Genomic DNA, 14,780 nt, shown 5'->3' with positions numbered 1-14,780 from the left:
ACAAATCCAAGCAGCTAACCTGTGCCAGCAAGTACCAGCCCCGTTCCAAGGACGGATTATATCACACTGTAAGGGGCTATTGTATCTGCAATATTAAGAGAGGAGAGGATAAAAATTTTTAAAAAACACAGAAAGCTCCATAGTCCAATCCAGACATTTCTACAAAGCCAGAGTTAAAGAAGTTGTTGAAACACCACCTACCAGGACATTCTGAGTTTCAGGACAGGACTTCCATCATGGACACTGGGGTTGCATCCTTGTGTCTAGGTTAGTTTATTGTCATTATTATTTTTCAAACCTCTCCAACAACTGTAAACAGTTTTGTGCAACAACCTGCAGGTATGATTCACTCACTAATGTGTCCCTCACATCCCACCAGTGTGTTTCCTGAAGCAGCTGTGCCAAAGGTCAAAGCACTGCTGATGTTTGTAAAGACATGTTCAGACAACTCAGAGGTTGGACCTGAGTCATTTTAATGTGTTCCCATTCCCACTATGTCATGCAACAACAATAAGGCGCTTCAAATAAGGAAACAAGTCTCGTGAAAATATAGCAAACTCTTTGCTCAATAATTTATTCTTGACATTTACAAAACAAAATCTACACAAAGATGAAACGCTTAAACTGGCAACCAACCAATAAACCATTCAGCCAACCCTGAAGAACCAAACTAAGACAAGCAAAAAACTTTGGTAAAGAAGGACAGTCAAAACTTTCATGGCTGTAATCAGAAGCGTCTGTGTTTCAGTTTGTCGTGCTGCTCTGTGTAGTCCTAGTGGAGACTGAATTGAATTGTGGGCTTATTGTCACCCACAATAATCCTCTTTGGACCCCAAAAAGTGTTGTCTTAATATTCCCAAGCAAAGAATTGGGTGAACATCATGCAACATAAAGATTTAGAGTTAAGTGTGACATCAAAACGTAGTGAAAGGAACAAGAAGTGTGCTCAGGCCACGCCTGCAGGTTTCTGTTGGAAGTACAGTCTTCTCTAAAAGTCCTACAAAAAAATCCTTCAATATTGGAGTGAGTGCAGCAAAGTGTTCATCGTATATTGCACAGGTTTTTTTTGTTGTGCTCTCCTGAGCTGTATGCCTCGAGAATGCGCTCCGTTCAGGATGTGAGATGAGGAGAGCAAAGAGTGCCCAGGAGGACCATCATCCATAGGAATCGTGTCTAATGTCTACCAAGTGAAGGTGTTAACATTTTGCTCAAACTTCCATTCCTTAGATGACACCAAGACACCCAGGGCTAGTTTCCTTCTGGTACCATCTATTGAAGTTTGGAAGTGTCCCTGACTGCTGAGAAGATCCTCAGACAAGGAGTGGTTCAAAGTCACTTCTGTCGCCTGGCATCACTGCGATCCCCTCATCTCTTCTTCTTGCTGTGTCGGAGCATCTTCTTCCTCTTCAAGATCATCTCGTAAAGGTTTTCCAAGCCAGGCTGAAGGCCTTGACCGTCTAGAGCAGAGCAGCCCTGCGTGTGGTGCAACGTGTTTGAGCTCAGCTCATGGAGGCCGAGCGCCTTCTCAACCTGAAACACAAGAGGCACGGACAAGAAATCAGTTAAAACCTGACAATTATTACACCACATCTGACCTTTATTTCACCTTTCAAGTGAATATATAGCCTTGGAGATGCCAAAAAATGCACTTTCCCAAAAGGCACGTAAAGTTGCTAAGAGGCTCAGAAAAGCTGCTTAATCTGGTAAGAAAGTTGCCTAGTTGGCCACACTGCTGACCACTTTTACTTGATTAACCTTGAGTGAGATAATCACTTACAAAGATTGACTTAACCTTAAAATGGCATTTTACATTTTTGTGGCTTCATTGTGACATGAAATTCTCCCTCTTACATGAAGTCTGTTGTTCTCCTAATTTTTCCAATTATTGGTCATTTTTATAATCATGGTACTATAGCAGTCGTTTTTCTTCTCACACCACCCTCTCGACTTTTATACATTCTGCCCTTTTTGGGGTTCATATATTTAATCTATGTACCTACTTTTGTACGTTCACAATAGCTAAAGTTTGAAAAAAGTGTCTGTTTTCATGTACTGCTCCTCCTTGCTCCCTCTACGCTCTGAGTCCGTCAGCTACACTCTGCTGAGCCCCCACTGTTAGACCCCACGTGGGCCAAGTCTGCTCTGATTGGTCAGCCGATCCGCTCTGTCGTTATTGGTCAGTTGCTCAGCACGGTTCTCGGAAATGTCCCGCCTCTTTTACCATATTAGGAATGCAGCCACTGGCTCCGTCCGAGGGGAGCATAAACATTAGCACCTTAGCACTACTGTGCTACCGCAGGCTACGGCATATCGTGGGCGTGCTACAGAAGTTAACGGGCTTGCAACATGAGCTGCTGGGCTTGCCACAACGAGCCAATGGGCTTAGATCAGTGATCTCACACTGACAATGACATCGGACTGACAAATTTTTATCGAGGGGGGCTAGAACCGAGCATTACATGCGGCTAATGCTACAGCTAACAGGAGGACATAGGAGAAGCTGCGTTTCCGCGGACTTTGAATTTTTGCCCGTAGATGTGCCTAAACATGCACAGGACACTTGGAAAACACACTAAAGAGCATATAAAACCAGAAAAAGCATAATGTGGGACCTTTAACAAGCATCCTGTTGCAGCTGAGGAGTTAAAACATTCAAACTCAAGCTACAAAACGATTTTACTAGTACTAGAAATGTCTGGATATTGCTGGTGTCACATCTGTCAATGTTCTTATGTTTATAATGATTGGACAAGCTCAGGGAATGCAACTTTTGAAAAAGAAGCTCAACATCCTACCCTACCAATAACTGAAGCATCAACTCTTGTGTGCAGCAAGTATAGCTATGAAAAATATGCAGTCTTTGGTGCCTCTGGTTTGTTTTTGTAGCCGCAGATAAAGTGAAACCAACACACCCAATGGCTGCTGAACAATATATTTTGCAGTCCTACTTTGACACTTTTAGTTCGACCAAAGTTTTAAGATCAGTTATGAAGGCCTTCTTATAGATTGCCAGTAAAACTTGTTGAGAGAATTAGTCATTCATCTATCAGTCAGTAGGTTTACATAAACAGTCAAGTTAAGCTAACGTTCTAGCTCGATTAGGCCATTTAATTGGACTTCTGTCTTTTTCCCCAATACAAGTAACAACTGATTTATTGAAAGAAGTATTTCCAACTCAGCTACAGTAAGAGTAACTATTGGACTATCTTCCCATTGACCTTGCTAATAATAAGTGTCAAAATGGTTGTATGTCGAACTGTGAGAACATGTACAACTTAACAGCTTTTTTCTTTTGGTAGAAATGTCCCTCATCCCTCTAGCAGACGACAAAACAATTTCTGTTATGCTACACATCCTTGCTGGTCGACCTTTAGGTCAAAGCCCGGCGAAGGGACTGTGATGCATGCACTGAACACCTAGGTTTGGGTTGGACTGAGAAAATCGTTCCCCAGCAGTATCATCTAGGTGTGTTAATCTGACTTTGAGAAACCTTTGATATTTAACTTATCACATATTTGACTCAAACTGAAGCTCACTCCAGTAAATGGACACCAACAAACTGGAAAATCATCTTAGCTCTTGATAATTTCAATGCTTCAGTGCGATTGTAATTACCTCTGAAGCTGACATGGCTCCAACAAGGTCCTGTTTGTTAGCCAGGACCAGCACAGGTACCCCCTGGTTCTCTGCTGATCGAGTGATCCTGTTGAGCTCCACCTTCGCCTCCTCCATGCGTTCCGTCTCAGCTGCATCCACCACAAACACTAGCCCATCCGTCCTCCTGGTGTACGACTTCCAGAGGGGCCTCAGTTTTTCCTGACCACCTACGTCCCAAACCTGGAGCATGGTAGCGTTAGTTTTGGAGTTTCCCATAGTCACTTTAATCCGCTCCATGTTAAACCCTTTGGTGGGGATGGTCTCAACAAACTCCTGCAGCTTGAGTCTGTAGAGGAGAGCTGTTTTCCCTGCAGAGTCCAAACCAATCACCACTATGTGTAATGACTGAAAGTGGGGGAGAAATGGGGTGTTTGGGGCAATTTCTGTTAACTGGTTTCCCATGTTTAGGTCCTTTAAAGTGTGATAATCCTTCTAATGAGACACAGGACTAAATCATCTCCTTCAGCAGGCCATTCTTCAACCCTTTATATTGGTCTTTTCCTGGGTCTGTGTCTCACTTAGCCCGTCCAGAGATGCTTTGAGTTTTGCAGGAGGGACAATGGGTTTGGCAAGAGAACAGTTAACACTCCACTTCAAAGGTTGGTGCAAGAGGCTGGGGCTGCAGTCACGAAAGACCTGACAGAAAAATAGACAGGGGGAGGATGAGTCAGCAATTTCTGCAAGGGCACTGGGCTGTGAGTAATTAGACTGGCTGGGACTTAGTGCAGCTCCAGTTCTCACTGTGCAGAGGACTACACGACAAGTTTATACTAAATTTGACATCTGTTGGATAAGTATACTTCAGGTTTTATAGCATGCAGGGTTAACATTTGTATGAATACAGTCCAACTACTTATAGGAAAAACACATGGACTTATGTTAGATTTGTTCTTTGGATACTGTCTAGAATGGGGGATATATAATGTATATACAAGTATGCCCCTCTATTAGGGCTATGAAAGCATCTACTGAAACGATATGTATCAAGATGCATGGGTTATAGTAACGTGACAGCCTATTTTATAATTCTAACTTTCAGAAAGCAAAAACACGCAGACAGAAACACACATGTACAATATCTTAGTATCTAAATTGTGCGTGTGGAAGTATACAGTGGATTCTGCATTGATATGACATATATTAGGTAGGCTACTTTCCGTGAAATCTTTCCACAGGAAAGTAGAAGTCTACTATTTAACAGGCAAATCAAATCAACTTTATTCTGAGACGGGCAATAAAAAAAACATAAATCCTATCTATAAGGGTAAGCATCTCTGTAGCCTTAACAAATAGACCAGATTACTAAAGTAGTTTGAGGTGTGAATAACAGGCTAAACATTTACAAAACTTCTTTTGCTTTTTGGAGATACTGAATGCAAGGGCATCAGCAGCAGCTACAGCCTGGTGTTTTCTGTTTCGAGCTGTATCCTGCACACGACTGAAAACCCGGGGATTAAAAAGAGCCTGCAGCAGCAACACAAACACTCACGGTTCAGTTTGTAATCCAGTTACAGAAACAACAGATAGGCTAGCAGCGCTTGTGAAAAAACAACGCACGCTTTCAAATGTTTTAACAATTAAGTGCAAAACAGGAAGTCACAATTAAGCAAAAATAGTTGCAGTAAAAAAGTTTATCCCTGTTATCGTTCTTTGATAATGTTTTTATCGGTAAGATCTTTGAGGATTGTTCTCGAGCGTATCTCCGCTCTCTGAAGTAGCTACACGGTGTTTATGTGAATTTTGTTGAAAATGAGGCTACTTCTCTTACCTGCAAGTAATTCCTGGCACCTTAAATTTGACAACAGCTCTTCAGTACGACATATTTAAAACAATATCCAAGTGAACCGCCAAGTCCAGAAATAAAATCGTTTTAAAATGTGCAGCGTGCAGGCGTAGGTTGGTGTACTCCGTTTGTCCGACGAAGAGTGGCAGCAGTGGGAGACACAGCGCCGGGAAAAGCACTCCCAACCCCCCGCTGATGACGTAACAGCAGCGGGAGGGACTAAAGGAGCAGCCTACTGAAAGAAGATGTTTTAATTACGATATCATTCGATATTATGGCATTATAAATGTTGCTGAAATAGGCTAGATTACACATGAATAAAAACAAAATCAACGCAGACCAAGTTAGTTTAAAAGAAATGTATCACATTTAAAAAGGCCAATTTCGTTGTGCATCACAGTGTCATGATCAGAGGATGTAAATCAGAGCTAACGACACTTTTGCTTACAGATAAATGTATTAAGTTAAAAATGCAATATAACTTCTGAGCTGTAGAAGAAAACAGTATAGCCTACAAAGATTCTTTAAATGTTACAATTCAGTTTAATAAATAGTGAATGTATTTATTGCCCTCAGGTTTTTTTTTAGGCTAACTTAATGTTATGTCCTCTATTTAAAGTATATTTGGAAGAGATAAAACAGCACTAATGCACTTACCTAACAGTAGATCTAATTGCTCTGACAAACACATTCTCAGCACATGGGACTGCAAATAAGAATTTTCCACCCCAATTCTATTGTGTTGACTTTAAAATTAAATATCTTAAAGACTAAAAAAAATGTAGCAACAGCAAAAAACATGTTCATGTGTGCATGTGCTTGTAATTTAATGAGGGCGACTTATGAAACCAGAGAGATGATTGATTTTTTTCTGGTGGGACAAAATGGATTAGCTACAGCTATAGCTAATTAGCTATAACGGACGGAACTGTTAATATGGGATTCCAGGTTATTGATTTCCATTAAATGAGAATTCAGACACGTCCGTTCATGATCCTGAGGGATGGTACGAATGAGGGAGGAGGGGTTGAGAAAAGTCTGCAGGGCACTGGTCTTATGTGACTGAATTAAGAGCAATGGTTCCCAACCTCTGGGGGCAAACCGATTTTAAATAAAATCATAGAAATTTGTACAAAGGTCTTTTGGTAAATACAAGGGTGAAGGCATATTCTGACATTTTATCAATGAAAACTATTAAAATGTTCATTTTTGAAGGCAATGTATCACTTTTCGTGTGGGCCTTTGGGGGGTCTAGATACAAGTGGGGGGCTCCAAGGCAAAAAGTTGGGACCACTGCTCTAGAGCACTCTCACACAGGAGCTCATGCTCTACTTTTTCTTAACTTCTCAATCACTGTAGAAGCATGAATGTTCTTTGGGACATTGAGGGAGAAATGGTTCAATCATATTTTTTACTCAGTCAAGGTGAGATTTCAAAAAAGGGCTAAGCTAAAGAGGGCTTTGCTTTAAGTAAAATGTGTTCTACTACTCCCAGGCCAATTTGGGGCCAAATGAAACAAAACTAAAAACACAAAGCTAAAAAGTTAAACCTGGGAAAATAATAAACATGATGTTTTGTGTATAATGATGCAGTGAGCTGTACTTCTGTGTTTAAAAGTCAGTCATTGTTTAACTTTGAGGTTTCAAATTCTAAAGGGGAAAGGGATTTTTCCATTACCCATTTCAATATTTATCTGAAAGGTAAATACAAAACATTTTTAACGACTGTCCATTTACAGAATCCAGCAGGTAAATGTCCGGTGTTAGTGTGATACATGGTTGAAAGGGCAAGTCCGGACAATGTCAGGACTCAATTGTCTGAAAAAAGTTGTGAATATTTGATGATGCTTTGAGTAACTGAAGCTAAAAAAAGGCTTATTCAGATGCAATGCAAATGATTATTCTGTCTCCATGTTTTTCTCTGAGAGGACTCTACAAGCAGAAAACAAGTTTAATTGAAAATCATTTTAAAAAATGAGCAAAGTTTCCCTTTAGAGAAAGACAAATTAGAAAACGCTTTAGGGGTCAACTGAAACAGTTCTACCTCAGCCACACCAGCTCAAGTACCGAAAGGTCACTGTGAGCTATCTGTGGCATAATGGGTCAGCTGTATCGATTTGCATGGTAATGGACTACATAGTTCCCCATTGTTACCTAACAACCATAGCGATGATGGCTGGCTGCAAATGTGTGTGTGTTTGTGTGTGTGTGTGTGTGTGTGTGTGTGTGTGTGTGTGTGTGTGTGTGTGTGTGTGTGTGTGTGTGTGTGTGTGTATGTGTGTGTGTGCGTGTGTGTGTGATACTAGTGAAGACCTGCTAAATGATGGGAAGAAACAATGATGTCATGGATTCTTCTTTGGGAATCCAGTCCTGAAAGAGCAGCTGTATTAAGGTCCTGATTTAAATAGAGGATACAGTTGTAAAGTTGTACAATTGCTGCTTGTCAGCATCGTGGAAGCTATGCTAAGTGTGACCAGAATACTCATTTCACTATCAAAATATTTCTTCTCCAGTGAGCCCATTGTCATTTTGATAAAAATAATGAAACATTTTGAGCATCTTGGTCTGAGAGTCAAATACAGGTATCATTTTGGTCAAATTGACTTATTCATTGAAACAAACAAATAGATTAGACAGATGAATTCAAGCTTGTTGGTGTGTTGCACACCTTGCACATGAAAAGTATTTTGCTGCACATGACATGTGAGCGTTTTTTGATCAATAAAAAGCCATACAGGTTCTGGTTATTTACTGCATGGTGTTTTAGCACCCTCTGTTGTCTGCCAAAGGAATGGAAGCTCCTGGTGACTAACAGTTTATCTCAAGTAATCAAAACTGTAATTACAATGCTTTACAACATTTTGTTACTTTGCAAAAAAGAAAAAAACTTTTATGGTTCTTTATTAGTCTTTGCAGATTCGACTGAATAAGACTGTTTGATTCCACACTGGATTTCTTGTCATACAAACTGCTACTATACATGTTTTGGATCAATTCCGTGCTCTGCAAATACTCAGATTATATAGATGTGTTGTGTTAGTGTTGCTGGAAAAACTTTTTGTTCCTCACATTACATCCAGATGTGATTGCTTTTAATGTAATTATGTGAACATACTACTTTCTAAACCGCCTCGAAATGTAAAGTATCACAACATAACTTGATTTAGCACACACACACTAACATTGATCAGAGTCTTTTGCTCTACCAGGTAGAATGTGAAAACCTTGAACTTTTGAAAAGTGTAGTCCCTGAATGCAGCAGGAATTTGTTAAAAATTTGACACAGAAACTCAACATCTGGATGAAAGTGTTTGAAGGAGTTTGACACTTTGCAGGTCAACATTTGCTGCACATAAGTTCTGTTTGTGTTTCAGGAAAATGTCCTTTAAGTGCTGTTTTCAAGGAATGACAGCTAAAGCAGTTGCAAAAAAAACAAAACCGCTAAACAACAACCTTTAGCAGAAACATGTGGCTCTGCAACAATTTTCTCACTTGATTCAGTTCTGGAATTCAAAAGGCCTATAGAGATTCATGCAAGAAACATAGCTCTTACGTTTTCTGTGAAATCCAGATAGAAACTGTTTACGTAATTTATAGCCTAAACCTTATATAACATTGACTCACATATCTTGCTTTAGAAAGGTTGTGACCTTTTAGCATAACATCTAAGTCTGTCCATCTTGGTTCCACATGGCAGATCTTATCTTCCTGTTAAAATTAACTGCACACAATGATGGATATGATTTTTTCTGCTCTGTCCTGCATTAAGATTTGATCAGGCAGAGATATTTCATGGCCAGTATGGACAGAAGGGGTGACTACAGCTACCTTTGAATGTACATAGCCCACTGTTTATCCATATTGTTAAAAAAAATCCAACTTTTTATTTTATTTAAAAAGGCAATATCACACAAAAATATACAACTGTGTCTTTACCAGTCCTTTTCCAGTTTGTTTTTGTGGTTTATGCCATACGTTTATGCACAATAAGAAATAATTCAATCCACATGCCTGTGTGAAAATCCACTTGGTTCTGATCACATCAGTCAGTCCTGTCCAGTCCATCGCTGTTTCCCGGTGTATACATATTTTTATATTTGTCAACTTGCATTTCCTTTAAAGTATACACCTCCAATACCAAAAAGTATTCCACTTACATTCCAGTGAGTGCATCCATTTCTGCTGTTAATCTTCTAAACATTAAAGTTCTTGCATAATCACATTTCACACAAAAATCCTACTGTTTTATACTCCAGTAAGTATCCTGTAGAAGGCTGTCACTTCATAGACTAATGAAACGACTGAGAAAACAAATGGGATGTTAAATAAGAAAAGTAAAACAGAAGCACACACACATAAAGGCAAAACAATTATAGTGAGCCACAGGGAGGTAGCATATGATTTATCCACCCCACCTTTCTGTGTCTCTCTTACTAAATACTTCCCAGGAGAGCATTGTGTTGCCTAGAAACTCAACTTAACAAGGTCAGAGGCAGGCGAGAGGTAAAGAGAGACTGACACCTCAGCCTTCACCAACCCTCCACAGAGGCTGCTGCAGCTGCTTTCTCTCCAGAGGACAGGCCAGGTGAGCCAACTGTATTCACTCCTGTTATATACTGTACATACCTCGCTTTTTGTTCCTTTATTTTCTGCTATTACCGCAAAAGTTGTGTGTCATTTGAATTCACAAAACCTCTCATGTAAAGTAAGTAGCTGATTTGAAAAACCCTGAATTATACAAACAAATTACAGCACACTTTGTAAGGTGGGTCCCCATTTAATTTTCATGGATGTCTTACAAATATAAACCTTTTTTGAACGTTCTTTTCTGCACTAAATAACTGGATATCTGTTTATTTGTATAATTCAAAGCTACAACGGTAAGACTGATAATTAATTAATTCATACTTTATATTTCCACACATAGCTGTAGACACGTTTAAATGAAATAGCATTTAAAATGTATCTATATATCTATATATTGCTGAATAAATAGAATGTAATGATTATCATCTTTGCAAAATGGGTTGTATGGAGTCGTGATAGGTATTCAGAGTGTGCCAGGTGTCAGGAGTGCATGCAGAGGAGGTAACCCAGGAAAGAGATCAGTAATCAGAGGAGCTGCTGGCAGTGGTTGGAAGTTAGAGCGAATCAGGTGACTCTATTGTCAGATCACATGAATGTAACAGAGTTAGAGAGGTGGAGGAGGCATGGGGTAAATCTTAGTTTTCATGGTGGTCCCTATAAAATGTATTTTATTCAACTGTAAAGCCACCTGCTACTGTCATTTAGTTACTTGCTAATTGTGAAGTTCTGACTATTGAGTAGTAAGTTAACGTCTGTCTTTCACTGCCCCGACTGACTCAAAGTTTGGAGACTGTTTCAGGGGGATGTGGTCAGAGATGTAGTCTGGTAGGCTCTAGCACAGTGCAGGTTTGAGCCTGGTGGGCTTTATTTCCACTCCACTGCTATAAGGCACACAAATATGCCTCATCTGCCAACTTGAATCCCTGGAGGCATTTACTATGAATTTGGATAAGCGAGGAAACTTATGGATTTTTCATTGATTGATAGATTGTTTTTTTTTTTTTTAAGATTTCTTTTTGGCCATTTTGTGCCTTTAATGGAGAGATAGGACAGTGGATAGAGTCAGAAATCAGGGAGAGAGAGAGAGTGGGGAATGACATGCGGGAAAGAAGCCACAGGTGGGATTTGAACCTGTGCTGCCCCCTTGGAGGACTACAGCCTCCATACATGGGGCGCGCGCACTAACCACTGCACCACCAGCGCCCCAATTGATTAACTTCTTTAGTTCGAACATGTAAAAAAACAAAACAAACAAAGAAAAGCTGTAATTAAAAATAGATTAAATACACAACATGAGAAAGAAAATTCAATGTCCTTCATTCACTCTTACATGCCCGAAAAGTAGTAGCAAGAAGTTAAAACTGATCTTATCCTACCCCTTTTACCCAATTTAATAGGTATTAATTAGTATTAATTAGTAAGGCTGTTAACTTTTTACTGAGATACATGCACATGATAAGTTCTGCTTTAAAAGACCAACACATATAAATGCAAGAATTTTTCTAGATCCCAGAGGTCTTTGCATGAATAAGAAGGGAAAGGCAAGAGAGTGTTCCAAAACCCTCTTTGGCTCTTACTGAAGATTTGTTGAATTAGAGATATGTTTTGCCTTTTATCAATCTTTAAGACAGATTGAAGAACTACAGCCTTGTACTCGCTATACTTGTTAGGTATGAAAGAAAACCTTCCCAATAAATTAAGTATTTTTGGAAGGCCGGGTTGCAGCAGAAAGAAAGCCTCTAAAGTTGTCTCAAATGTCATACGATGTCATACATCGAAGCGACACACTGAATGGACTATACAGAGACAGTTTAAGAAAAATCTATTCTCACTGTATTAATGGAGCAGAGATCATATAAGCTCCATCCACACAGTCAATTTATTTCACTCTTATCTGCAGTTGTAAGAAGTGTTTCTTTTAGCCTGGATAATGTGTTTATATTCTTGAATTTGTCTGATACTGTGATTGTAATGTCTTCTCTAGCTGCTGTACATAAAGATGTCAGCTATGCACTGGGAGGCCAGACGGCGTCAGAGTTCTTTGGACAACAGGATGGCAAGACACAAGCTGCAAGTAAATAACAGGTTTAACTGACCGTACTAAGTGCACATAGTCAGGTAACTCTAATGTATTCAGGCAATGTTGAAATATGAACTTCCAAACACTGCTCAGCAGCGGATGGTGGTGCAGCAGTCTGCCTGCTCTACTTTATTATTGAACAACAGCGGGGCTGATTGGAAACTGAGCAGGGACATGTAACACCCCGGCAAGGGGCAAACTTGTTTCCTGCGTTAGTGTTTCCTGTGCTTGTATCCGGTTGCTGATTTTCAGGATACATTGAGATACAGAAACTTTTGTCTTTTTTAATATTATTATTATTATTTTTCACAGTTTGGTATAAATCAATTAAAAAAAAGATGCTTACACTGCAAGCACTCATCCAATCAAGTGTATTTGTCTAAAATCTTATCACAATGACACTTATCTCAAGCCACATTCAATTCAATCAATCAATCAATTTTTATTTGTATAGCGTCAACTCATAACAAGTGTTATCTCGAGACACTTTACAAGAAGCAGGTAAAATACCTTACTTATTGTTATGTTACAAAAAGCAGGTAAAAGACCTTACTCATTGTTATGTTACAAAAAGCAGGTAAAATACCTTACTCATTGTTATGTTACAAAAAGCAGGTAAAAGACCTTACTCATTGTTATGTTACTAAAAGCAGGTAAAAGACCTTACTCATTGTTATGTTACAAAAAGCAGGTAAAAGACCTTACTCATTGACATTCACCTGACAAGTCCAGATACATATCTTATTTTAAGATATAAAACACAAAAAATCAGTCGGACAGTGGATAAAGTAGGGAACTGAGAGAGAGTGGGGAATGACATGCAGGAAAGAGGCAGGTCGGACTTGAACCTGGGCCGCCTGCTTGGAGGACAAAGCCTCTGTACATGGGCGCAGCTAGGACATCCATCCTACAGTAACACTTTATAACGGGTATTTATCCTACCAATTTGTTCTGTCTGTTGAGGAGAATTATTATTTTTTGACTGCTGGAGTTTTGAAGTGTTGATTTCAGTTAACCATTTGTCTTCACAGATGTTGCAGAGCAAACCTGAGACCAGTAGCAATGAACCTGCATCAAATACAACAGAAGAGCAGACAGGTATTTTTATTTTTAAACAACACTATTCATCCAGTACTATAGTTGGTCCTTTTTTTAAAGCAGTTCCACTCCCTCATTTTTCCCTCGGTTGTTCTCCATAAGTATTTTTACTCCTCAACTTGGTAAAAAGTAAACACACACTACCTACACTCCAACAAACACAAACAAATACACACCCGGCCAGCCGTCACAGTCCAGGGTGCTCTCAGTAACATAATCCCCCTGATGGATTCAGGAAGGGTCACACAGTCTGCTCCACTGTGTGTGTCAGAAATCAGGATTACTGTTTTCATCACATTCAATCCTGAAAGGAATGATGGCATGTACTGCAGCCATGTTTTTATTTTATGGAAATCACTGACACTGATCAGTTAAGATTCCTGAGTTTAGGGATAAGGATAACTTTATTGTCCCCTGAGAGAATTCTGTCTTGGACTAAAGCGGCACACAAAGCTGCAATAATAGTGATACAACCATTAAACAATGAAACGAAGAACAAATGAGTATTGTTTGGGAAATTATACCTTGTTCATTCAAGACAGTGTATATGAAAGCTTTTATTTGAATGTTTGCATGTTAACATGTTTTTTTACATTATAAACAACTATTTAATTAAAATGTTGAATTGTTATTAATGCATAATTCTAATCATAAATATTTATGAATTATCCATAATGAGAATTCCGGAGTCTTTGGTTGCCTAGTAGCCTCATGTTTGGTTGAGCTTGCATCATCTTTTTCATGTGATGTTTCCAGCTGTAGGACAGTGTCCTCACTGTAAGGGCGACCTGAAGACACCTGTCAATCACAGTGCCAAGGTCCCTAACAGATACTCAGTAAGTCGCTGCACCTTCCTGAAGATACATTAGAATCGTCACTTTAAAAAAAATACAATGAATGAGAGCCTCCAAACCAGTAGGCATGATCCCCTCATCTTTCTTTTTAAATCAAAGCTTATATATAGAAGTGTTAAAAAAATGTCTCTTCTTTTACAGTCTTTGCAGTACAAACAGCAGTGGTGAAGAAAATGAGGAACAGCACCTCTCCATGAGTCACCTGCAGGATTACTGGACACAGTTTGAAAGTTCTGAACAGCATTTGTTTTAGCTGATAAATTAACTGATTATCACAGCGTTATTTAAGGTTAATGGGTTTATTTGAAGATGTATCCCTTCTACAAGTAAAACTGAACCAATGGTTGACCTTGAAAACATGTTTTCCTGTCATTTGTTCATTAAGGTTTGGATTTAAGATCACAAACAGCTTAGATGTTTAGAAATGGTGGCATAAAAAATGAGTTTCCATTGTCTTTGATTCATACATTAAAACGTTGATCACATAACAGGTAATAGCTTTTTTTTAAACCATGGACCCCCATTTGAGTTTGTCCTATGGGTTCCCCGTCTGATAAATTATGCTGTAAGATTTTTCATGCACAAAGGTTGAAATAAAAACAATTGACCAAAACAGGTGTTTATTCTCTCATGCTGTTTATGGATGAAAGTACAGGGGAAATAAACTGTATGGGACCAACTTGAACCCTCTAAAGGACCCCTGTGGGTCCCTGAACCTCACT

At 39.2% G+C, this 14,780-nt stretch overlaps 1 protein-coding gene and 1 long non-coding RNA gene across 2 annotated transcripts in view; one reads left to right on the top strand and one right to left on the bottom strand.

Moving 5' to 3' along the window:
* LOC132995636 (uncharacterized) overlaps nucleotides 1-14,780 on the top strand; it is a 169,882-nt gene that overhangs the window by 25,723 nt on the left and 129,379 nt on the right. The window lies entirely within an intron of this gene.
* Nucleotides 540-5,597, bottom strand: LOC132954592 (ADP-ribosylation factor-like protein 4D). Its single transcript, XM_061027183.1, has 3 exons — nucleotides 5,426-5,597; nucleotides 3,616-4,293; nucleotides 540-1,530 (listed from the first exon to the last, which is right to left on the bottom strand). The coding sequence occupies exons 2-3, from the start codon at nucleotides 4,057-4,059 to the stop codon at nucleotides 1,366-1,368; spliced, it is 609 nt and encodes a 202-aa protein (XP_060883166.1). The 5' UTR covers nucleotides 4,060-4,293; nucleotides 5,426-5,597; the 3' UTR covers nucleotides 540-1,365.

The sequence above is a fragment of the Labrus mixtus genome, chromosome 20 (assembly GCF_963584025.1).
Source record: "Labrus mixtus chromosome 20, fLabMix1.1, whole genome shotgun sequence".
In the NCBI taxonomy this organism is placed as follows: Eukaryota; Metazoa; Chordata; class Actinopteri; order Labriformes; family Labridae; genus Labrus; species Labrus mixtus.
Note: the sequence above shows the minus strand (reverse complement) of the source record. Positions and strands in the feature narration are given on the sequence as shown.

Coding starts and splice junctions, on each gene's coding strand:
- LOC132954592 (XM_061027183.1), bottom strand. CDS start 4,059: ATGGGAAACCAGTTAACAGAAATTGCCCCAAACACCCCATTTCTCCCC. Junction 1,531..3,615: donor GAGCCATGTCAGCTTCAGAG/GTAATTACAATC, acceptor CTTGTGTTTCAG/GTTGAGAAGGCGCTCGGCCT.